At 40.6% G+C, this 26,826-nt stretch overlaps 1 protein-coding gene across 1 annotated transcript in view; it reads right to left on the bottom strand.

Moving 5' to 3' along the window:
- The window catches only part of ASCC3 (activating signal cointegrator 1 complex subunit 3), a 349,893-nt gene that overhangs the window by 82,491 nt on the left and 240,576 nt on the right, over positions 1–26,826 (bottom strand). The window contains exons 31-34 of the mRNA XM_042478523.1: positions 18,977–19,114; positions 18,758–18,878; positions 15,375–15,507; positions 10,976–11,101 (exon numbers count right to left, since the gene is read on the bottom strand). Of these exons, the coding sequence (XP_042334457.1) occupies positions 10,976–11,101; positions 15,375–15,507; positions 18,758–18,878; positions 18,977–19,114 (518 nt within the window). The remainder of the gene's footprint in view (positions 1–10,975; positions 11,102–15,374; positions 15,508–18,757; positions 18,879–18,976; positions 19,115–26,826) is intronic.

Below are 26,826 nucleotides of genomic sequence, written 5' to 3'. Positions count from 1 at the left end.
CTTCGGAGTCCAGGTCGGAGGAGAGAGGGTCCGTCACTCGAACCTGGGACCTCGAGCGGGTTGGAGCCAGGTCAGCCGAAGACCGGGAACGCCTGCGAGGTGGAGACGGCGACCTCTCGTAGACCGACATGGTCGGGACTGATCTGGACGGGGTGGCCCGGTCTACGGGATGAGGGTTCAGCCTGGTGAACTCCTTCATCGCTCTGTCCTCCGAGACCGACACGTAGTACCGGCGCGACTGCGTGTCGAAAAAGAGGTCGGGAACATCCTGGCCGCGGGGCTGGTCCTCCTCATCGTCGGTTGCCGGGTGGGAGGGCGACCGGTGCTCCGGGGAGCGAGGAAGAACGGTGTCGTCCGTCCCGTGGACAAAGTCCATGGTCGACAGAGGCAGAGGCGTGTCCGGCACCGGGGTCCCCCGGTCTACCGGTGTCGGCTCCGGGTCGAGGGGAGCTGCCGAGGTGGAGGCGCGGGCCCGTTTGGATGGGGAGCGCTTCTTCTCCTTCGCCTTCGGTGGATCGGTGGCGGGCCGATCCTTGGAGGGCTTGGGTTTTTTAGGGGCAGGATCACGACCGGGCTTGTCGTGGTGCCTCCTTTTCCCCGGCCTGGGAAGCTCCTCCGTCGGAAAGAACGGGGTGTCCGGGAGGTACAGGAGGACAGCAGCCGCTGCCGACGACGAAGGCCTTGGGGACTTTGCCCTTTCCATAGGCCCAGCCAACTCCTTAGGCTTCGCATGGCGCGATTCCTTGGATGCCTTGGAGGATGAAGGCGATGCGAGGTGGACCTCCGGCTCGGTGGCCTTCTTCGGACGCGAGCCCTCCGGCTCGGTACCCTCAGTCCCCGACGACTTGTGGGGGCGCTTGGAGGGTTTGTCGGTGGCACTGGGCGGTTTGGAGCCACGAGCCACATCGGAGGTGGTGGAAGGGGTCCCGGCCGGGACACACACCACGCTGGGAACGGCGGCTCTCCCCGATCCAACGCTGGACACACTTGCCCGAGAAGAAGAGGTGGGGGGCGCCAAAGGCGGGACAGAAGATGACCGCGAACCTCCCTCTTGGACCTTCCCCAGGGCGATCGCCGAAGTGAGCCGGGACTCACGGTTTTTCCGAGCCTGAGAGGAGAGGGATCTGCAAAGCAGACAGGCCTTGGTGTCATGGTCTTTGCCCAGGCACAGCAGGCAGGAGGAGTGCGGGTCCTGGACGGGCACCTTGCCCCCGCAAATGTCGCACTTCTTGAAAGGCGCAGGCATTTCCGAAGTCGTCAAAGCCAATGGGAGAATCCGAAAACGAGATCAACAGTCCGAAAGTCCGAAGTTACCAGGGGTGGGAGACAAAGAATGGTCAAGATACAGTCCGAGGTCAAAAAAACGAAAGTGATTCCAAGCAAGCGAAGCAAGCGAAAGTTCCCTGAAGCAGCTAGCGCGGCGGAAAAAAGGAACTGGGGAAAAGAGCGGGAAGGCAGGGGCCTTATAACGGGTGGGCGGAGTTACCGCCAAAAAGTTTCAATATGTTGCAGAGTTAACTCTGCCCAGTGATTCCAGTAGGTTCCGAGCAGCACTGCGCAGGCGCAGTGAAACCCATTTGTATGATTCGCAGAGACCATGAAGAAGAAATATAAATACAATGGCTTGATTCCAACTTGACTTTAAAGGTAAAGGTACTCACCATTGACAAGGCTATCAAGTCATGTCTGACAATGGGGGCGGTGCTCATCTCCATTACTAAATTGAAGAGCTAGCGTTGTCATAGACTACTTTGGGATCATGTGGCTAGCACGATTGCACAGAACGCTATTTACCTTCCCACTGGAGTGGTACCTATTTATCTACTAGTATTTGCATGCTTTCAAACTGATAGGTTGGCAGAAGCTGAGACTAGTGATGAGAGCTCACCATAATCATGCAGCACTCGGGCCTCAAACTGCCAACCTGCCGATCTTGCAATTAACAGAGTCAACGTTTTAACCACCTGAGCCACCACATCTCTCTTCACTTTAGTGGAGAGAACCCCCTCCCCCCCCCGGCTAATTCTGCTGGATTATTCTCCAGGTGGTAACTGTACAACTGATTTTGCAACTGGCTGTACAAAGTCTTGCATAACAAAAAGTGGACTACAGATGATTCCTGGGCTAATTCTGAAAATGCAGAACTGCTAGCACAACAAAGCTTGCATTAACACAATGACATGACTGAACACAGCTCACTAGATTTAGTAACAGTGATTACAATTTAGAGGGCTTACATTACAGCTGAGGAAAAGGTATGCATTATAGTTGATGAAAAAAACAGTAACCACACACTGCAGCCTTATTGAATTTTCATCTGCAAATACAATGGTCATTTTTATTCATTTGCCTCCTTTCTACCACATTTTATTAAGCTCCTATAAAAAAATTCCCTAAGTGATCCCGCACCTTGAGTATTTGAAAACGTTTCACTGTTGTTTTATTGTATCAAAATACACTTTCCAATAATCTTAAACATTTGAAGATCAAAGAGTATACATATTAAAAATAGATATAATTGCAACATCCAAATATGGGTGCATAGTACAAAAATTAAACAGCACATGTACAGTTTTTCACAGTAGTGAGTTATGACCGTTGCACTCTTTGCTTTGTTGTTGTTATGACAGCTATACAGGCTAAGATTTGGTTCTGACCAAACATTTGTTAATAGACTGAGAACATTATGTCTGCCAATACACCACCAGAAACAAAGAAAATGATTTTATAACATATTCCCACATCAAGCTCAAAGCATTCTCATCCCCATAGAATTAACTAGTTGAAAAGGTAGCAATGTTTCCAGGTAGGCTTGAAAACATTCCCCCTCCCCAAGGACACTTGGGACACAAAATCAGTGTTGGGTGTTTGCTCTGGGATAGTCACATTTTGATCATTCACTTTTGGGACACCTGCTTGACACAGTTATTAAACAGATGCTGTTCTCTGCCCTGTTGTCTCTTTCAAGCACAGCTCTGTGGAAAAGCAGAAGAACAGAGGAGTCTTTGGAGATGCAGGCCACCAAAACAGTCTCTCTTTTTAAAAGAAGAATGGTTTTCACTGTGTTGTGACATACAGGATGGCATACTTACTGCCACAGAGGAAAAAAAATAGGAAGGCAAGCTGCAGGTGAGGGAATCTAGATTGGAAATAACAATGTGATTCCCTGCCCTAACCCATTTCCATACCCAGTGGGGATTTTGGGTAGATTTGGAGGGTCAACATTAGTGCCTTGAATCAAGATTGAGAGTAGTAATGGGATATGTTGCTCTACTTCAACTACCTACAATGGAAAATATGTGAGAGGAGAAGGGAAAACTGACATCTGCAAGGACACATGGCTAAAGGAGAACAGGGGATTGGACATGTTCTTCAGTTCAATCCTGGAAGAAAGCCAATGAAACAGTTTCTCCCCAACTGGATTAGGTTAAGATATGACTGGAAGGAAACTAGAAGTAAAATGAAGAAATACTAAATATAGAGAAAAAGAAAGAAAAAATTGAAAATAGAAAAAGATGGAAATGTATACTGACCCTTATTCCTGAAAATTCAAGAATAGTGGAGAACTGAAAAAATCCAAGCTGAAGACTGACCAGTAGAATGATATAATACACTAGACATAACCCTCTGGTACTAAATAGATTCAGCTGAAGTGTTTCTCATCATGTACTCTTCAACAAGGGAGTAAAGGGGAACATCACACCATATCCACTGTCTTTACTTTCCTAACATGGAAAATGGCACATTTAAAGAGGGGCTGTTTGTATTCACGTGGACTTTCTACATGAGCACAACTGATCATTTCCCAGTGTTGCTGTACACACAGAGATCATTCACAACAGAAACCTCCTACAGCTGAGTTGCCTTCCAGAAAAATGATAACAGAGAAGGTGCAGCTCAGTGTTACCCTGCTCCTGTGTGAAAGGAAGTGAAGTGGATAATACCTATGTAGGGCTTTAGACTGATCATAATTGATATAAGATGTGCAGTAGACTACTGACAGTCTATAGATTATGTCTTTAAATTACTTTTACAACTATTGCAACATGACAATGATACTTCAAAGCAAGCTTGTGATTTCAAGCTACAGACTTGCACCTCAATGAGCCAGCAAGACTCCATGATGCATCTGCAGCACAGCATTATGTATTTTAAGAAAGAAGGTTCTGTTATGTTCAGTAAGGTTTAGATGTACACAAGACTGCAGTCAAAGAATTATATATGAATTGCCACCCCTTCATTTTTATGCTGGATAATGTGTATGTAAATAAAACAGAATGCCCACATTGGACATATAAACTTCTGCTGCTTAAATGTTTATTTATTTATTTAAAGTATTTGTTTATTATAAATTAACCTACCAACATCCTTGAGGCAATGGGCAACATTAAAAAAACCTAATTTAAATCATTAAATATAAACAGATAAAAACATTATTTAAAACCAGACTCAGGCTACAACATGCATATACATATGACCGTGAAGTTAAGGCAGACATTCCTAGTTTTAAGGATGGAAAACTATATGAAATAATACAGACTCTGCTTCTTGCAATATGCTCAAGAGGAATGATGCCACCCTAACCTTCCATGGGAGGAAGTTCCACATTTCTAGAGAGAAAGACTGGTCACGTGTTCCTACCAAAAATGGAGATTATTACAGACAAAATCCGTGCTGGGTTACATGTGGGTTTTAACTGTTAGTGACGGATCTTATCACATTGCTCTGTGCCCAGACAATAGGCAGCTTGTCCAACCCAGGCTTCTCCAGCACCTTTTCAAGAAGGGAAAAATCCCATTAATGAAAAGCTGCCGAAGAAGCCCAGGTTGGATATGGGCTGTCTACTGCCCGGGCATGGAGCAATGTGATCAGATCCATCGCTGACAGTTAACACCCATGTGTAGCCTGGTGTCAAGGACGTAGCCAGGATTTTGGGAAGGGGGGGGGGTCAAGACTTAGTGCCACCATTTTGAGAGGCTAAGAGCCCCCCCCCAAGACACAAAAAGAGGGTCAAGCGTTTACCCTCGACACCTTGATGGCACCACTTTAACTTCCGTTATGGCTTCGTGCAATGGAATCTTGGGAACTGTAGTTGAGTCATCTGTCAGGTGCCACAACAAACTACAAATCCCAGCATTTCACAACATGGAGCCAAGGGCAGTTAAAGTGGCATCAAACTGGATTATTTTTTCAGTGCAGATGCAAACTGAGTCCTTCCTCTGAAGGCGTTTACATCAGATAAATTCAGCTTGATAAAGCAAAGTGCAGCTGCTCAAGCAATGAGCGGCAGCCACTCTGTTCATGCTCAGAGACACTCTGCTCACGCTTTGAGACACTGTATTCCAACATCTGAGCTGAGCTACGAACCCAGGCTGCATCCACACATTTCATTCCCACTTCCAAGAGGGATTTTTAATTTTGAGACACACACACACACCCCTTTTAATTCCAAGACCTACCTACCTATCTATCTATCTATCTATCTATCTATCTATCTATCTATCTATCTATCATAATTTTTAATTCCAAGCCATTATACGTTCCTTTCTTTTTATATTAAACAAACCCCTTTAAGAGAATCCTATTTTGGGAGAAAGGCAGGGTATAAAATCAATCAATAAAAAATTATAGTGCAATAGTCCATCGGTGCATGGCTTACATTATAAGACTTAATACCTTTATACGTTTAAAAACTATTAAAATCACAGTAGGCTCAGAGTGCTACAGAATCATGGAATCATAGAGTTAGAAGAGACCCCTAGAAGGGCCCTGATCCAGTCCAACCCCATTCTGCCATGCAGGAACTCCCAGTCAAAGCATCCTCAACAAATTATGTAATGGAGGTGTCCATCTACATTGTAGAAAGATATACTATAGATTAATGCTATGGAAAATCACCACCTTGAGTCTGTATATTGGGAGAAAGGCGGGATACAAGAAAATAACAACAACAACAACATCTGGGTATTGTAGTTTTGTTAGACATTTAGCCTTCTTTGTCAGAGAGCTCTGGTGGCACAAAACATACTACAAATTGCAGGATTTTCCATAGCATTAAAGCAGTGTCGAACTGGATTATTTCTGCAGTGTGCAGCCTTATTAAACTGCAGTTCCCATCAGTCTGTGGTGCTGCTGGATGATGGGGCCTGCAGTCTAGCATTGCCTGGAGCAGGGCCATAGGACTCCACAGCCCCGATTCATCATCTTAGATTGATTCCATATATTAATTAATTAATCATAAAATCATAGAGTCAGAAGAGACCCCAAGAAGGGCCATCCAGTCCAACCCCATTCTGCCATGCAGGAACTCTCCATCAAAGCACCCCCATTGACATGCTGAAAAAGGGCCAGCTAACTGTATTTTATTCTATTTGTCTTTTAAAAAGAGAAAAAACAAGGCTGGAAGGAAGCCTCTTGCCTTTTTGCATCACAGACCTTCCTCTTTTTTGTTGTTGCAAAAATCCAGAAATGATTGTTTTTGAAAACATGAGTCCATTCTCAGGAGAAATGTCCAGAGTAGAGTATGAGTCTCCTTTCTCTGGACTTCCAAAACCCCAAACTGACCCTGAGAGCATCTGGTCTGACCCCCAACTCAAGGAAACTTGGAAATCCTGAAGGTTTAGATCAATTACTGAATTATTGAATTATCCAAGGCATAGTGGTCTCAGGGTTTTGCTGTAGCTCAGTATGCAGAAGCACAACATTATTTTAAAAATATTGTGCATTAAATTAGCTTCAGTCTATGTCTATGAGATGCATATGAAACATACATGGATCCCATCTCCCAGTATAATATCCCATTAGACATACTGTATATACCAAACTCTGGAAAACTCCAAAATCCAAAATACATCTAATCCTCAGCATTTGGGGTAAGGGATATTATTATTATTATTATTATTATTATTATTATTATTATTATTATTATACTATATTGTACATGGATATAACAGCTAAAAGTTAGAAGTCACCTTTTCCTTCTTTTCTTCAGTTCTCCCTGAGGGAGGAAGGGGGGGGGAGGAGGAGGAGGAGGAGTGGAAGCCGGACTCTGAAGGAAACGAAAGCGAAAGGAGTCATAGGGACTCCCTCTTTCTCTCTCTCTCTCTCCCTCTCTTCCTCCTCCCTCCTCCCCCCCTCATTAAAGCCACGGAGCAGAGGGAAAGAGGGAACTTTTGTTTTGTCTTTCCTCTGTTCCCTCGCTGTGGTTTATGGAGGGGAGGGGGAGGGGAGGAAGGAGCTTGAATGCCCCCAGGGCCTGATAGGGGGGTTCCGACCCCCCAACCCCCCCCCCGGCTACGTCCTTGCTGGTGTGGATTTCACATGCTATAATCTTTAGCTTCCTTGATAGTAAAAAAGGTACCTGGTGAAGATCTCAAATTGTGGGCCCACTGTTTAGGACTGGGGTCAGGCCAGTACCTTGAATTAAGCTTGGAAGGAAACTGGAAGCCAGTAACATTGGTGAGTGTTGGACTATGACCAGGGTTTGATTTCCAGCTCAGAGATGAAACCCACTGGGTAACCTTGGGCAAGTCAGACTCAGGGAAAGGCAATGGCAAACCTCCTCTGAACAAATCTTGCCAAGAAAACCCATGATAGGTTTGCCTTAAGAGTTGCTATATGTCAGAATTTACTTGAAGGTACAAAATAACAACAACCAAAACCACTGATGCAAGATTGGTGATGAATACCTTCTCTGGAGGCAGACTACAAAAACACTAAGCAGGACTTTGGGAATGAGTACAATAAATCACACTGCATCCTGGGTTTCTTAGAAACCAACAAAAATATTTTCTAATAGAACCAAAGATATTTTGAAATGTGCTTGAATAGACCGGAGGAAAAACCTCTAGAAAAACCAGTTACAGCACATTGCAAGACATGTAGATCCTTCATCAACGCTGATTGTTTCATTTGTCTTTCAAGGTCTATTTATAATCTTTGTTAAATAAACTGACCATTCAACAATTCTTTTAGCCACTCCAGCTGCCTACCATAGAATCATAGAACCGTAGAGTTGGAAGACATCGCAAGGGCCATCCAGTCCAACCCCCTGCCATGCAGGAAATCTAAATCAAAACATCCCCAAAAGATGGCCATCTAGCCTCTGTTTAAAGGCCTCTAAGGAAGGAGACTCCACTACACTCAGAGGGAGTTTGTTCCACTGTCGAACAGCCCTTACTGTCAGGAAGTTCCTCCTAATGTTAAGGTGGAATCTCTTTTCCTGTAGCTTGCATCCACTGCTCCGGGTCCTAGTCTCTGGAGCAGCAGAAAACAAGCTTGCTCCCTCATCAATATGACATCCCTTCAAATATTTAAACAGGGCTATCATATCACCTCTTAACCTTCTCTTCTCCAGGCTAAACCTCCCCAGCTCCCTAAGTCGTACCTCATAGGACATGGTTTCCAGACCCTCCACTATTTTAGTCTCCCTCCTTTGGACACGCTCTAGTTTCTCAATGTCCTTTTTTAATTGTGCTGCCCAGAACTGGACACAATATTCCAGGTGGGGCCTGACCAAGGCAGAATAGAGTGGCACTATTACTTCCCTTGATCTAGACACTATACTTCTATTGATGCAGCCTAAAATCGCATTGGCCTTGTTAGCTGCCGCATCGCACTGTTGACTCATGTTCAACTTCTGGTCTACTTGGACTCCTAGATCCCTTTCACACGTAGTTTCATTCAGCCAGGTGTCCCCCATCCTATATCTGTGCATTTCATTTTTCCTCCCTAAGTGCAGTACCTTACATTTCTCTGTGTTGAATTTCATTTTGTTAGCTTTGGCCCAGTTTTCTAGTCTGTTCAGGTCATTTTGAATCTTGATCCTGTCCTCTGGGGTATTAGCTACTCCTCCTAATTTGGTGTCATCTGCAAATTTGATAAGTATGCCCCCAATTTTGTCCTCCAAGTCATTGATAAAGATGTTTAATAGCACTGGGCCCAGGACAGACCCCTGTGGGACCCCTACCAGCAATTTTAACATACATTTGCTGACACTGATTTTTTTGGGGAAAATAATGAATCAAAAAATGAGGTAACTGAAAGGTGTTTCAATTCTAATATGATAGTAAATCAAGACAAATACTGTATGTTACAAAAACAAATAAAAAGATTAAAATATAAAGCAAAGACTATACTTCTTTGGCTATAAATCTTTTCTTGATTTTCATGAAATCGAAGGACTTAAATTAGTAGCTTCTAACTTAAATTATAATGATTTAAACAGAACTTTCTTTGGATCAGGGTCAGTGACAAACACACACACACACGCACAGAAAACTGTACCTTATGATAATGCATCAATAAAAAATAAAGAGAATTTAAAACCATACCCATTAAAATCTAAAGTAATAAATCATTATCTCAGATAATTTTAATTAATAATGTTTTTAAGTTTTTAAAATTAGATTTACCAGCAGAGAGGAAGGATATGTTTCTAATGAATGAGTTATATTAGGTGCTCTCCATGCATAAAGCCATATTGCTTGTTCCTATTGCTCAAAATGGAGTTTAGTTTGGAAAGTTATCCAATTTTTGTAACATCATAATTATAATCCATATCTTTACTGATAACAATCAATAACTTCAAGAACATTTGTTCTGCAGATGGCTACCATTTCATTGGTGCTTTTTTTACCCAGCTGGTGTTCAAGACTAGTTAACATAGTCTTCTGATAATGTGGCTGAATATTTAACTCACTTTCAAAAACTGTTATCCATAATCTATTTAACAACAACCTATTTAAACTGATGTTTTTAGATGGATTTCTAGAGGAATTGTGTTTTAAAACTTGCCATATTTGCTACCTGTATTACTATGACAAACATGTTCATTAAATCTTAACATAAAAGTGTTCCCCCTGCCTCAATTTTATGATACAGTCTTTTGCAATAAATTCAGATCATTACTTCAGATGAATGAAAGAAAGCTAGAATCCAAAGGATCATGAAAGTAGTTCAACGAGTCCAATAAATCTGTCCCCCTTCAAACAAGTGCATTTTCATATCACACAGAACACTTATTTTGAAACTAGTGGGTGTTTCAAAAGCAGCTTACGAAGAGCCACGTTAAAAAAAAGTCAGTATTTAAGTTAAAGTCCCTTGTGTGAAACTAAGCATTTTTATGGATTTGGTTTTATTCTGGGAACTGTAGTTTGTTGAAGCACCAGAATTCTATAGCATTGAGCCATGGCTGCTAAACTAGTGTTAACCTAGATTATTTCTGCAGTGCAGATGCAGCCGACATTCACAACAGAGTAGCTTCTGAGAGAAAATATGTAAATAGCTGTGATTCTAATATTCTTCCATTTTTGCAAGGGGTCCAGAATGGATCCCTCGTGAAAACAGAGGGGCATCTATCCATCTTCTCTCTCTCTCTCTCTCTCTCTCTTTATATATCTCCCTCTATGGCATTGCTTACAACAGAATATATAAACAAAAGGACACATTTCATTGAATTTGATACAATGTAGATAGGCAGAATTTCTATTTGAATGTACACTTCTGATTTAGTGTTTCATATATTTAAGGCTGCTTCCACATGTAGTACTCCATAGAAGGACTGGACAAGAAAAAGGAGGAAGGATAAAGTACAGGAAACCCTAAAAGTAAGGCCTCCTGTTTATTCTCCCTCTTCTTCCTCAGGGACTGGATATAGCAAAACAAACAAAGAAACAAACAAAATGGCAGGAAGAAAACACACTATTATAATTTCTTTCATATACAGTGCGAAAAATTAATTCATATATTACCAATCTGACAGAGAAAGTCCACATTATTGTAATTTTATAGAAGAAAGATAGCTAAGAGGCAAAGATGTTCACATTTGAGTAAGCTTTGAGCCAAGATTGTCAAGGGTACATACTGTGTAAATTTACAGTGCTATATAAATAAAAGTTAATAATAATAATAATAATAATAATAATAATAATAATAATACTCAGTCCCATGTGCTCTCAACTTCTTAATAACTCACCTAGGATTCATGATAAGGCGACGGAAGAAATAGGTCCAGGTGATATAATCCATTGCATCTTGCTTTGAATTTATAGTTCCAGCTGCAATTTCAGCATTTAAATGATCAGACAAAACCTCCAGCAAACTAAAAAAATAAATAAATATATAAATAATAAAAAGTGCACCATAGAATTCATATCATGTTTGTTATGGTATTATGCACATAAAATATTCAAATCAGATGTAGGAGACAAACAATCTTAACATCTGGCTCTAGCTGTTTAATCTGTAAAATCAGACTGCAGCTATTAAAATTGATCCCACTTAGGATGTCTAAAATGGGGAAAATGCTATTTAAGAAGAACTTGCTGTTATATTCAAAGATAAGATATGTCCTGATAAAAAGATGGCACCATTATTGTTTCTTTACCTACTAAGAGTGAACTCACTAATAAAAGACAAGGAGCCACCAGGAATTCTGGTACCTCTGCAGGAGAATGCTGGTTGTAAACAATGAAGTTTTGCTCCTCTTGCTCCAACTATTATCTCACCTAGCTGCCCTTTCAGCATCTCCCATATTCAGAGCCTGAGAACCTTCTGTGCATGAATTTAAAAACACATATAGAGGAGGGAGAAATAAGACTGGGTGTCACCACAGCTGCAATATAACATAAGCAAAATTTTTAAAAGGACTTATTCATTAATATACTGTAGTAATATAACCAAAGAAGTCCATTAGGAGCCAGAGGTTGGAATTTGAATTGTTGGAAAACTGTACAATGTCGAGACCCAGGGGAGAGAGGATCTCAAGGGGGAGCTGGCATGTGAGAGGAACAACCAGGCCACTCCACCACCCCAGGACAGAGTTTGCAACATCTTGCTACCTACTTACTTGCTTGCTTGCTTATTTGTTTGCTGTTTGCTTACTACTGGACTCACCTCAAGGACTGGTGCCTGTGAGAAACTGCTCCCTGCAGAATCCAAGCTCTAAACCCCTAGCTAATTAGTGGTTAAACAGCCAGGATCACCTGCCCCTTAGCAAGGGCATAAAAGCTAGGTGCCTGTGAGGACTGGGGGGAGCCGGCACATAAGAGGAATAACCAGGCCACTCCACCACCCCAGGACAGAGTTTGCAACATCTAATAATAATAATAATAATAATAATAATAATAATAATAATTAGTATCCCGCCTCTCCCTGTATTGGATTGAGGCGCGTAACAACAAACATAAGAACAATAAAAATAAACACAAGACATAAGTAAAAAAACATAGCAAAACATATAAAATCCAATTCCCTATCTCCCTCCCACCTTAAAATACCATTAAAAACGACTGTTCCCAACTGGAGAGTGAACATTCTGAGGAGGTCTTATTGCCTGCCTGCTTGCTTGCTGTTGCTAGCCTCATCTGGAGGACTGCTACGGCCTGTAATCTTGAAACAATTTGCCTGTTAGCAGTCAAATATGTGATATAAGGAGGGCATGGGGGGAAGTAATCCAGGGAGCAGCCATCACAATAATGGGCAGAGGGAGATATGGCATGGGGAGTCATCACTTTTCTTCTGGTAGAAAGGAGAGTCACAGGGTGTTACAGTCTCCCAACCTGTCCCTCATTTCAATTAATCTAGATAGCCTTGGCAACAGGCCCCCTGGGCTGAAAATGCTGTTGCTCAATGCCAGGTCAGTGAATGGGAAAGCATCTCTGATCCAGGCCTTGATCCTGGATAGTATGCCAACCTGATTTGTATTATGGTGATTTGGCTAGATTAAGCTGGGGGGTAGAGTGGTTAATCTCTCTTAGCTTTGTCCACCTAAGTTCTCTGTACAGCAGCAGGCTAGGCCTGGGGGGTTGGGGAGGCGGAGTTACAGTGGTCTATCAGGATTCCATCTCCCTTACCAGGTGCCCTGTCCCACAGTCTACTTGGTATGAGTTTGTCTACTTAAAAGTGGGTGGCTGGGACAGATTAGGCATTCTGTTGATGTACTGCCCACCCCGCTGCACAACAGTCTTCCTGCCTGAGTTGGTCTCTGCAGTGGCATTGGTATCCCCTCGGCTTGTCCTGGGGGACTTCAACATCCATGCAGAGACTCCTCAGTTAGGAGCAGCTCAGGACTTCATGACTGCCATGACAACCATGGGGCTGTCCCAAGCAATATCTGGTGCCATACATGTTGCAGGACATACTCTGGACCTAATTTTTTGCACTGGGCAGGATGACGGTGATCTGGGAGTGGAGGAACTCTCTGTAGTTCCATTGTCATAGACTGATCACTACCTGGTAGGGTTTAGACTCACTGGGACTCAGAGCCTCTGCTAGGGTTGGGGGCCAATTAAGATTGTCCACCTCAGGAAGCTTATGGATCCAAATGGATTCCTGACGGCTCTTGGGGACTTTCTTGTTGCCTTGCCAGGTGGCCCTGTCAAAGCCCTGGCAGATCTCTGGAACAGAGAAATAGCCAGGGTAGTGGGCACGATTGCTCCTAAGCATCCCTTCCACAAGTGGAGCCAAACGTTCTCCTTGATTTACTAGGGAGCTGGTGGTGATGAAACAAGTGGGACAGAGACTAGAGCGACAATGGCAGAAAACTTGAAGTGAGTCCGACTGAACATGGGCTAAGGCCCATTGGAAGGCCTATGGTGGGGCAATGGGTGCAGCAAAGAAATTACAATTCTCTGCCACCATTGCATCTACACATTGTTGTCCAGCAGAGCTGTTCTGAGTGATCAAGGGCCTTTTATACTCTGCCCCCCCCCCCAAGAAGAAAACATAGACCACTCGATAGCTTGCTGTGAAGAATTTGCAAAACACTTTGCAGACAAAATTGCTCAGATTCGCTCTGACTTGGATGCTGCAGTTGACACCGTTCTTGTGGATGTACTCTTGGTGCCTGCTTGTCCCATTTTATTGGATATGTTTCCGCCTGTGAAGCCTGATGATGTAGACAGAATCCTTGGAGAAGGGAGGGCCACCACGTGCATACTGGATACTTGCCCTTCCTGGCTTCTGAAAGCTGCTAGAGGGGGACTGGCCGAGTGGGTAAGGGGAGTGGTGAATGCTTCCTGTAGCAAGGCAGATTTACACCCTACCTAAAAGAGGTTGTGGGGAGGCCATTACTGAAAAAGAGTTCCCTGGATCCCGCTATCCAGGATAACTATTGGTCAGTCTCTAATATTCCATTCTTGGGCAAGGTTCTGGAGTGAGTGGTGGCCCCCCAGCTCCAGGTGTTTCTGAATGAAATGGATTATCTAGATCCATTTCAATCTATTTTCAGACCTGGCTATGGGATAGAGACAGCTTTAGTTGCCTTGGTTGATGACCTCTGCAGGGAAATGGACAGTGTGTCCCTGTTGGTTCTCCTGGATCTCTCAGCGGCTTTTGATACTATCAGCCTTGGCATCCTTCTGAGTCGCCTTTCTGGGATGGGACTTGGGGTCACTGTTATGAAGTGGTTCCAGTCTTTCTTGGAGGGGCAGACTCAGAAGGTGGTGTTGGGGGATTCTTGTTCGATTCCTTTGGCACTGGCCTGTGGAGTCCTACAGGGTTCCATTCTGTCCCTCCTGTTATTTATCATCTACATGAAACCGCTTGGTGAGGTCATCCAGAGTTTTGGGGTGGGGTGTCACCAGTATGACACCCAATTCTATCTCTCCTTTCCATCTGATTCCAAGGAAGCTGTCTCTGTACTGAGCTGGTGTCTGTGGTCAGTAATGGACTGGATGAGAACAAACAAACTGAAACTTTATCCAGACAAGACAGAGGTGCTTCTGGTCAGTCAGAAGGCAGAACAGGAAATAGGGATGCTGCCTGTGCTGGATGGGTTACACTCCTCCTGAAATCTCAGGCTTGCATCTTTGGTGGGCTCCTGGACTCCACTCTGAACCTGGATGCCCAGGTTTCAGTAGTGGCCAACAGTGCATTTACACAGTTAAAACTTGTGTGCCAGCTGCGCCCATTCCTTGAAACATCAGATCTGGCTACAGTGAGGCATGCCTTGATTATACCCCGTTTGGACTACTGTAATAAATAAAATAAATACTATAATAAATAGAATAATAAATAAAATAAATTCCACGAGAAGCAAGGCTGGCCCCATCCCTGCTTGCCCTTTGTCGGCAAGCAAAAATGACTTTATTCAGATAGGCTTTTGATGTATAATCATGAGGCGGCTTTGGTGTTTGTTATATAGGGTGGGTATCATGTTTTTAGTGTGGTTTTAAAGCCTGTAATTTTATACTTTTTTAAGATGATAATTTTAATTTTTTTATTGGAATATGTTTTTAGAATTTTTATTTATGAATTGCCTTGTTTTCCTTTTGGGGAAAAAGGTGGGACAGAAATCAAATAAATAAATAAATAAATAAATAAAAGAGTGTATTAGTGAACCATGTTTCTCCATAAAATGTCATTTCATTTACCTTGATTCTACAGGGAAAGGTTCATAAAGGAATTTTTTGTAGAAGTCTTTCTTGATATCATGAACTAGAATCACAGCTTTGCCTTGATCATCAAACTGAGGTCTACCAGCACGTCCCATCATTTGGAGAACGTCTACAAAAGTCAATTAAAGACAACAGTAAGTGTAATACAACTTCACTGCTCTTACATTATTGCAAATGTCAAGGAATTGTGCTTTCCACCTTTTGTGTGAAACACTGGTTAATAGTCAAAGAAGTGTCATCCAGTCAACTCAACAAATCTGTCGAAGTTAAAAGCAGTGGTGTCTTTTGTTTTGTGCGAGATATAGCTACACCTTTGAAGAGTGAAATTTGCCTGAACAAGTCTCAACAATATAATGGCTAAGCATGTTTGATATTCCTAAATGTTGAGCAAGCTGCTTTACCCCATGTGGCTCTATTCATTCTCTATAGCAGTTAGGGAACAGACTGGATAATCATACAAATATATGAAACTATATTGTATTTATCTCACAGTCTTGCTAAGTGAAATCTTTTAATAATGGAAATACCAAGTCTTGGGAATTTATGTCTGCAAAGAATGCACTCTGCCATCAAAGCAATGGACGCTACATAGCATGAGCAGGGTGATTTACTGTTATCTTTTAAAATGATATTACACTTTAAAAAAATTAATGACATTTTAAAATAATAACTTGTTAAATTGTGCTTTCATTTTTTTGGACTATCAGCATTTATCTTTTTTTTTAGTTTAACATTTTTGAAAGCTGCCTTGAGTCCCATGCTGTAAGAAAGGGAGGCTAGATATCTTTGAAATAAAAATAAATATGCAAATAAAAATAAATCCATACAGTTCTTCTCATTTATTTCAGTGATGCCCAGTGGGCACAGGTACTATCTTTTTCAGAAATGTATCTATATTACCATTTGAGTACAGTTCCAACAGATACACATGCAAGTAAGGTTGAAAATAAATCAGAGGCATTCGATTTCATCGACCATGGTAGCCTGAGGGAATTGGGGGCACTGCGTTCCAGTGGCTCCATTCCTATCTCTTGGGTAGGTTCCAGATGGTGAGGCTGGGGGATAGCTGCTCCTCTAAGAGAGAGATGACATCTGGCATCCCTCAGGGCACCATCCTATCCCCCATGCTATTTAACATTTACATGAATACGCTGGGAGAGATCATCTGGAGACATGGGGCGCGGTGTTATCAGTATGCTGATGACACCCAGATCTATCTCTCTATGTCTCCAACTGTTACAGTGATGGCATCTCTCCTCTGGATGCCTGTTACGGGTAAGTAATGGGCTGGATGAGGGAAAACAAACTCAAGCTGAATCCAGAGAAAACGGAGGTACTCGTGATAGGTTCCACAAGTCCAGGGACGGAGGTTTGCCAACCAGTCCTGGATGGGATCACACTTTCCCTAAAGGACAAAGTTCGCTGTTTGGGAGTACTCCTGGATTCATCTCTACAGTTATCATCTCAAGTGGATGTGATAGCCAGGAGTGCTTGGTACCAGCTTCAGCTGATATGCCAACTGCGTCCCTACCTGGATTGAAAGGACCTTGAAACAGTGGTACATGTACTGGTAATCTCTCGTTTAGATGTCTGCTATGCGCTCTACATGGGGATACCTTTGTACCAAGTTCGGAAGCTTCAACTGGTTCAAAATGCGGCAGCCAGATTAGTCACTAGAACATCTAGATCAGACCATATAACACTGATTCTAAAATCTCTTCATTGGTTGCCAATCAGCTTCAGAGCGCAATGCAAAGTGTTGGTGATTACCTTTAAAGCCCTATATGGATTGGGCCCGAGTTGCATGAGGGAACGCCTCTCCCTACATAATCTGTCCCGCACTCTCGGAATATTTGGGAAGAATCCATTAGAATATTTAAAGACCAGGTTAACAACAACTTCCCACAGAGCATTTACAGCCATGGCCCCCAAGCTATGGAATAATTTGCCGCAAGAGACCCGTTTTATTACCACCTTCAAGAAGGCACTTAAGATGGATCTTTTCTGGTGAGCCTACCTACCCAATCTTTTGTGAAGAACTTAAGGAAAAATCCCACGTCTGGCTGTAATTGAGTATTTCAGAAGATGTTTTTAGTGTCTTGAATTGTATTTTTAAGTGATGTACTGTTTTATTGCATGTAATTTAGATGTCATTGGCACTTTAGAGAGCGCCCAAAAAGGGTGCTCTGCCGGCACCCGTGTTTGTTGCACTAGGGAACTGCAGCGGACAAACCACACAGTTCCCCGGTGCAGCAAAAAGAACCCGCAAAAAGCGGGTTCTTTTTGCGCTGTGGTTATGACGCCGCAAGGCGCCAATGGCGCACTTGCGGCATCATTTCCGCACCATGCGGACGCTAAGCATCTGCTATGTCAAAATGGCTGCGCCCATGTAGAATGGCGTGCCGCCATTTTGTATGTGCTTGGCACGTACTAGGGTTAGGGGCGTCCGGAAAGGACACCCCTTCCCAACCTTAGTACGTGCCAAGCACATACTTTTTGGCGGTGTGTAACCCGCCATTGTTGTTTTATGGTTGTAATCCTGCCTTGATCCATGGGAGAGGAGGGAAATAGAAATAAATTTGTATTATATCATTATAATAAAAACTTCTAAAAAGCATTATCTACCTCACCTGAAATGATAAAGACAAGAAACAGATGATAAATAGTAGAAATCTTGACAATCTGTAGATGTATTGAGATGAAATTATTATGCAAGAGAAGGAGATATGCTACATAGTTACAGGTTGAGTCTCCCTTTTCGAAAATGCGTGGGACTAAAAATATTCTGGATTTAGGCATTTAAGTGGTTTTTTTAAAATTTTAGAATATTTGCATATATATAATGAGATATCTTGGAGATGGGTTCTCCAAGTGTAAACATGAATTTCACTTACATTTCATATACACCTTATACACATAGCCTGAAGTTATTTTATACAGAATGTTATTTAAACCATTTTGTGTATGAAATCAAATTTGTGTATACTGAACCATCAGAAAGCAAAGGTGTCACTATCTCATCCACTCATTTGGACAATTTTGGATTTTGGAATATTTTCAATTTTGGAATTCCAGATAAGGGGGACTCAATCTGTACCTTCTTTTTAAAACGATAATTCTTACATACTATTGCTTTCAGATTTCCCCCCTGAAAATACCCACTTACTCGGTTCAGCCTTCTCAAAATGCAACAAGAATTTTTAAAGACTAACTACTTTTACTAAAAAGTCTAACCAAAATATGTGATAAATCATTTTGTTTCCAATTAATGTTTAAGATGACAATTTGTTACTTTCAAGGAAGTTATTATACAGCGATAATATATATTGTTCTAGTAGGGCTATGATTTTTGACAATACCTGTAATTGGATAATCAACATAACGCCTTGTTTTTCCATCATAAAATTCCGTTCCTTTAACAATTACTAAATGTGCTGGAAAATTGACACCCCAGGCTAATGTGCTAGTGGCAATAAGAACCTAAACAAGAGAAAGGAAGTTGGTATGAAAATGATCACAACTTTTAAAAGCCAATTAGAAAACCTCTCAACATTATACTACAGACAGAAAGTGTATACCTGGATTTTGCAGTTCACGAACAACTCCTCCACAGTTTTTCTGTCTCGTTCATGCAGGCCAGCATGGTGGATGCCTATTCCAAACGCAAGAGTAAGCTTGAGGTTTGAATCTCTGATTGTTCCTATGATGACATTCATCTGTAATGCATAAAAAAGGGAAGTATTTATAAAAATTAATTTAAGAATCATTTAAAAGGCTTTCAGAAATGAAAGGGAAATGTTTGCCATTATCAAAGTGTTAGGTACGACTTTGTAAACTTAGGGGGAAATAAACAGTCTCTTAACGAACAAAGAAATTCATGAAAAATGCAAGCAAATTAATAAGCATGGGGAAAAGAACACAATAGAATTCTATATAAACTTGTTGGTCTGCATCAACATTTAGTCCCATCACAATAAATGGGATTTAATTAGCTACAACTCTAATCGGTCAGCTTCATAATGTGCTACATATGCCAGTAAAACAGAATAAGGTGAACTAATGAAGAGAAGATTTTTATAAGTATGAGGCATGTGGCTACAATTCATCTCTTAATTTTCCAACTTAAAATGTCAATGCATTTTCAGGCAAAATGAATTTCCACTTCCTGAAAATACACCCCATGTTACTTTAACACCCTGCTTCTGAAATGCGGAAAACCTTCAGAAACACTGCCTGATGTAACATAAGGAACAGCTGTCAAGAAAAGCAAAGTCTGTGCTGAAAGTGGTTCTTACAGCCTTTCAAAAGGTTCACGCAAAAGCAAATACAACTGTATGCACTCTCCTGGAATTTAAAGCATCTAATTGCTATTAAAAGAAAATGTTAGTAAAATGTTGTAAAGAGAACGATGCAATGTGCCAACTGTTTGTCTTATTTATTCCTGATATTCTTCTTATTCTTCTTATTCCGTTTATTCATTCATATCCTGTCTTTCCCCTGTTAATGGGAATCAAGATGGCATACAAGATTTAAAGCAGTAAACATATGAAGATAATAGTAAAATATACACTTGTCCCTCCATTTTTGCAGACTTCGAGTCTGCAGTCTCGGTCCTTCCCAGACTGGCAAGCATGTAGCGTTAAAATGGTGTACACACCCACGGGCGTGCATGGCCATTCAAGCCAATGGGGCTTGAATATTTGAGAATTTCCACTTTCACAAGGGGGCCGGTTCAGAACAGATCCCCTACGAAAATGGAGGGACAACTGTATAAAACCTGTTTTATAATAGAATTTAACAATTTACATATTCAAAATGGTTTATAATCTATTAGAAAAATAACTTAAAAATCAACAAGACAGAACACAAGTAAAAGCCCATTGCAGCCTGTAATGTTAAAAAGCTTGTAAAAATAAAATAAAAAAAATTCACTGACTGTTGAAAAGACAGCATGGAGAGAGCCTATCCTTCTTAGGGCTGTCAGCATGGACCAAAAGGCCCATGTTTCCCCTGGCCTTGCGTTGTCCTGTTTGGATGACACAGGCCAAAACCCTCGGGCCAGAAGCAGGCTGGATCCTGGCCAACCATACGTAGATCCAAAGGAACAGGACCAATCCTAGTTTTGACTCCCAGTTTACCATGGAAACTCTGCTGCAAACCCTTGCTGTTTAAACAGTCCCTGCATGTTCCTTACACCTTTCACTGCTGTTGCTCCTACTGGGAAGCTCCCCATCATTGTGTCTGATGTAGAAATGGAACACCTGTCCCTGGTTCTGCATCAGATGTGGTGTTGGGGGCTTCTCAGTAAGAGTGATGGTGGAGAAAGGTATGGAGTGCGTGCTGACAGTGGGTCCCCAGGTTGGCGCAGGGACAAGTGTTTAAACACCCACCTGTCACCATGCTGGCTTGGGGACCAACCTTGATGAGCACTTGAGCCAGAACAGCATGGGCTCAGCCCGTGGTTTCCTGGCCCATCTTGCTCAGGGCCCTAGTGAGGGAATTTCAAAGCCTTGGAGAAGTCACCAGGAATCTCTCTCCCTTGTTCCCATTAAGCAGGCCTGAGAAGCTAGTAGAACTTAGAGAAAGGATTCCTTTGAAGATCTTTGAACCTAAGGAGACTCATATAGGAAGACATAATCCTTCTGGTAGCCTGGACATGAATCATATAGGGCTTTAAACACCAGCACTTTGAGTTGTGCCCAGAAAAGGATTCACAGTCTGTGGAGCTATTGCAACAAGTGCACTAATGTGGAAAAATAGTTTCTTAAACACAGAAAACTCCCCAAAAATTGCTTTAATATATGGAACTCTAATGTATTTAAACTGAAGTTGATTTGAACAACTTGCAATGCACTGAAAATGCCACACAATAAGGAACCCGGGTTGTCCAGATAGTGCTTTGCTTTTATTGCCTGCTAATTTATACAATTTATGGGAACTTTCTAGATGAATCTTCACTCAGGACAGAGATGGATGGTGCTACCCAAACGCTTCTAACAGATACCATAAATTAAGTTGAAAAATCAAATTTTGTGCTACACATCTGAGTATAACATAAGGAAATCTATATTTATAGAGTCTAAGTGCATAGTTAAAATAAGAATAATAAAAGAAATGTAGCCAGAAAGACTAAAAGTTACAGAGAAAAGCGCAACAGTGTATTTCCCCCCCAAACAGGATTGAAAAGATATGATATTATTTTACATTGAATTTATATAAGAAACCTTTATCATTTTCTGTGGAGAACCATAAACAGCTAAAACATGGGACGGGGGAGGGAGAACAGAGATCTTTTAAAATGTCTGACCACGGGTCTGTTTCTCTGAGAAGTAATCAAAGTTTTGTAAGAGTTAATCTAGCAATGGGATGGTTTAATAACAGGCTTGGATTCTCATTTAGTCTTTTGAGCCCAAACCAAATCATCCTGAACAGAAACATTAAACCAGTTTTGTTCTCTGATTAAAACAAAGTTGCTCATTGGAACGACCTGTAAGTGCTATCAATTATCATTAAAAGGTTCATTTTAATATAATTACAAAATGTTGCACAATTTAGCTACAAAAAAGTTTATTTTTGACATTACTTCACATTTCAAGACGTGTGGCAGTTCAGTTATAGTGACATTTCAAAACTGAGCCTTGATGAGATATTCTAATCATGGCAAATGTGAAATGGTTCAGTAATATTAATCATTCTTTTTGCTGCCAATTTTTAACCATAAAGCTACTCCTCCTAAATAAGCAGTGCCCTTGGTGCTGTCAATAATATTCACAAAGCTGTGTAATATAACACAGTAAAACTAAAGGACGCTTAGCAGGAGTGCCTGTTATTCTAGCAGCAGGGAATCTTAGTCATTTCTAGTAAGCCCACCTCACTTTTACATCAATCAATGCTAAAAAAAATGAGAACAAAACTTTATTTTGCCCACAAACAGATTCCTGGGATCCAAAATTCTGAAGAGAATTTATTCCCTAGAAGATTACTTTCTTGAACCCGTTTTTGAATTAAAAATTGAGTCTCCCTTATGCAAAATGCTTAAGACCAGAAGTGTTTTGGATTTCAGCTTTTTTTTTTCTTCTAGATTTTGGAATACTTGTATTTACATATATATATACACACACACACATACACATAATGAGATATCTTGGATATTGGACCCAACACAAAATTAATTTATGTTTCATATACACCTTATACACATAGTCTGAGGAGAATTTTATACAATATTTTAAATAATTTTATGCATTAAACAAAGTTTGCACATTGAGCCATCAGAAAGCAAAGGTGCCAGTACCTCAGTGACCCATGAGAAAAGTTTTGGGTTTTTTGGAGTATTTTGGGTTTTGGAATTGCAGATAAGGGAAACTCAAACTGTATTATTAAGCTCATCTTCCAAAACTATACTGGAAGAGCGGTTAACCGGCCAAAAAAGCTAGGATAATTGTAGGAGGTGGCTATCTTTGTAAGATGTGTTATGCTCACCAAAAGTATGAAACAAATTCAGGTTGTGATCCTGAGGTTCACTGAACTCAATGGGACTTACTTCCCAGTAAATATTTATGATTTTACTCTATTAACAATTTGCCCACTGTTACTGAAGACCCCATTGGGATTATATATGTGTGTGTGTGTGTGTGTGTGTGTGGAGAGAGAGAGAGAAAGAGAGAGAATATTCCTAAATCATCATTTGTAGGTAACATATTTGTAGGTAAAATCAAATGTTACTATAACAGAAGTGAGCTGATTTTAATATTAATGTGTGTGTGTTGTGTGTCTCCAAGTCATTTCTGACTTATGGCAACCCTAAGTCGACCCTATCAGGATTTTCTTGGCAAGTCTCTTCAGAGGGTTTTTTCCATTGCCATCCTCTGAGGCTGAAACATTTAACTTGCCTAAGGTCACCTAGTGGGTTCATATCATGTTTTAAAGCAATTTTGGCTTTCCTGAATAAAACGATAATGCATTGATATTTCAGCTGTTGAAAAGGCATTGTCCCTGTGTTATATAGTTTAATAATGTACATGTCATTTCATAGCTATTTTTGAAAGCTAAGATTCTTTTTGCAATGTAAGATATAGTTTCCACTTAAAATGTGTTAGGGGCAGAAATAAAACTTAAGAAATGGGAAGATTATTATAAAATGAATAACTAGATTTTCCCATCCCCTCTGGTCTTTCACAAATGCAAAATTTTTAACAACTTAATGTAAACAGTGTGGTTTTTCTAAAAAAATATTTTATTAAAAATTATTATACTGTATCTAAAAAGCTTTTGTAAAAAAAAGACAGAATTCCATTTAAGTAGATACATTACCCTGTGTCTGAAATTCATTCCAGTCAGGGTATAATTCAGCAAGTTGATGACAACGCTGGCTCCAAAAGAAAGGAGGAGACCAGATTGGACAAGAATGAGCTAACAGATTGTGCAGCCCAATTCTGTCCCTTTGAGTGTGATATATTGTTTCAAGATGCTAAAACCCCATACTTTCTCAAAGCATATCTGCCGCCCTGGTTTTCCCATTTTTGCAGAATCCTCATTATTAGCACTCTGTACCCTTTTCAAAGCACATCAGACTCAGACCATATGCCACTGCATAACACTTATTGATTGTCTGAAATGGTCGGCAAAGAAAGATGGGCTGAAGAAAAGAATCAGGAAAGTTACAAAGCCTTAAAAACAAAATATAATTACACATTTCACATCTGGCACAGATGTTAAGTGTAGTTAAAGTACTCCTGAGTTAAGGTGAAATGACATTTTTGTTTATTACAACAACATACAGCACTGCAGTGGAAATCCTGAGACTTTCTGCTCTCACTTCCACTCTGACCAACAGAGTCCCTACATTATGGACAGGTTCCCACTATGCCTTATGCCAAGTATCTCCTAAATACCAGGATTCAGTACAATATAGTGGACACAGTGATGGATGCAGACTTTAGAGGCATGCATTCAAATCACTCAGCTATGAAGCTTAAGAGGGCGACTTTTGGCTTGTTGCTGTCCCTCATTCTCCCTCATAAGATTGTTGTAAGGATACAATGTGGGAAGGTAACTATAAATTATGTTCATACCAATGTGGAGGAAAAACAAGACAGATAAAAAAAAAATCCTTAAACAAGCTTTATATGTATTTCAAAGGTAGCTAACTATATAGCAACAAAATAAAAACAAATCAAAATAAAGGTCACAGAAGAAAATTCCAACTTAAGTTACAGCAAATATATAAATGTGGTCAAATCCTGATGAAAATTTTATTGGTTTCCAAATAGGAGATGATGATATGAACATACTTTATTTCCCCAATGATTAATATCAGTGACATGAGTTTCCCAGTATTAAACCACCAAAGCAAAGAAGATTAAAGAAAAATATTAAGTACTGTATAGATTTCACCTGAAAAACATGACAGCCTGTCACAAAGTATTCAAAATCACACTATTTTTGTTTCATTATGTGTCACACTGAAAATATTGCATTACTGATAAAAAATAGAAGAATATGCTCTACAGTCATGAAGTTACTAAACAAAGCAGAAATTCAAGATGGAGTGTTATTTGTTTTTAGAGCCATATAGAAATTATATTCCTCCGTATATGTGCACACATATTTTACTTCACACATTCTCAGTTTTACATGTGGTTTCCCGTTAAAGGCACAATGGCCTCCATCTAACATGTGTGTCAGTTTTTCTTTTCCATAGCCACAGCAGGAACTGGATGAGGCATTTGTTAAGCATTACTAAATATCAAAGTTTTAAGAAGCAACATTAATTTTATGGAATTAGTATACAACCTTAACAAGTTAAAGATGCTATGGGAAAGCTATTGCTATTGAAAACCATAGACAAACTTCAGACTGGAGCACAGAACAAGCAAACACATATTAATTTGAGATTATGCAATTTTCAGTTTTATTACAGTAACTGGTTTGTTTTCAACAGGATTTTTTTCTGAGTAAATGCTGTAAAATTTGTGTGGTATTACTACCACTGAACAGGGACGTAGCGAGGATTTTAGGAAGGGGGGGTCCAGACTAAGTGCCACCATTATAATGGGGCTTGGGCGCGGCAGCGCAGCAGCACACACCATTCATTTTTCTAATGGAAGGGGGGGTCCGGACCCCAAGAACCCCCCCTTGGCTACGTCCCTGCACTGAAGCTATGGCTACTATATGAGGCTGAATCTGTGGCTTATTAAATATGGTTTAAGAGCTACACATATATCAGCTTTTCCAAAAGTTGCACTGCAACATCTGCCAGATCTAGTCACATAGTAAATATCAAAGAATGCTGGGAGCTACAATCCAAAAATACCTGGTAAAACAAACTCCCAACCCTGCTCTCTATAAATGCTTTAATGTATTACACTTGGATTGATCCATTGGAGATAACTAAACCTTGTGACCAAATATACTACAAGCACATCCATTGTTGGGGGCCATTCATACTACATAATTATAGTGCTATAATTTCAGCTTAAGTGGCATGACTGCATCCTATGGAATCCTGGGTTTTGTAGTCTGGTGAGGCACTATTGCTCTCCAGATAAGATTTCTAAATGCCTCTCCTTAAACTGCCAGTCCCATATTCTAAAATGCACTGTGTAGGTACAGGATAAACTCAATTGTGTGAGTCACAGAGACCATCAAGAACTTCTAAATTCTCAACTAGAAAAATGAAATAGAAACGTCTCCTTTGACTGAAAATAGGAGCTGCCAAAATTGATAAATGAGTGGGGATGCAAGTAATTTATGAATATTTTTCTCTGGTTAACATATTCTTCTAATCCTCACTAGATTAATGTAGAATTATCAAGGTAAACTGCAGTGCTCAATCTGGGGACATGTCCAACAATTATTATTATTATTATTATTATTATTATTATTATTATTATTATTATTAAGTACTAGCATGCCATGGAAATATTCTCAGAAGAGAAGACAAAGGCATATAACTTTTTTCAGGTCTTACATGGAGTCTGCAGACCTTGTGCAGGTTAAAATTTATTATCTGAAAATGATTTCTGAAAACAAAGAAAAGAAAACAAAAGATAAGGGAGGTAAACTGGCCCAGATTAACTGATTTACAAACCTGCAATGATTATCTTTCTTGCTCTCCAGTGATTTGTACTCAGAGGCATACTGTTTCTAAACTTGGAAATGGCATATAACAGGGGTAGGCAACCTTTTTGAGCCGGGGGCCAGGTTGGTGTCCCCCAGACAACAGGGGGGTGGGGCAGAAATAAATAATTAAATAATTAAATAATATAGGACAACATTTTCAAATGTAGGACACATTTTTAAAAATGGAGGACATGTGAAAAAATTTGATGATTTTCAAAAAATGTTAATATATAATGGATGTTTCTTAGGCATGATCAAAATGGAGGACATTTGGGCCTCAGAAGCTGGCTGATATCAATATCAC

This window comes from Sceloporus undulatus, chromosome 1 (assembly GCF_019175285.1).
Source record: "Sceloporus undulatus isolate JIND9_A2432 ecotype Alabama chromosome 1, SceUnd_v1.1, whole genome shotgun sequence".
In the NCBI taxonomy this organism is placed as follows: domain Eukaryota; kingdom Metazoa; phylum Chordata; class Lepidosauria; order Squamata; family Phrynosomatidae; genus Sceloporus; species Sceloporus undulatus.
The sequence above is the reverse complement of the archived record's forward strand: the minus strand, read 5'-3'. Positions and strand labels throughout refer to the sequence as shown.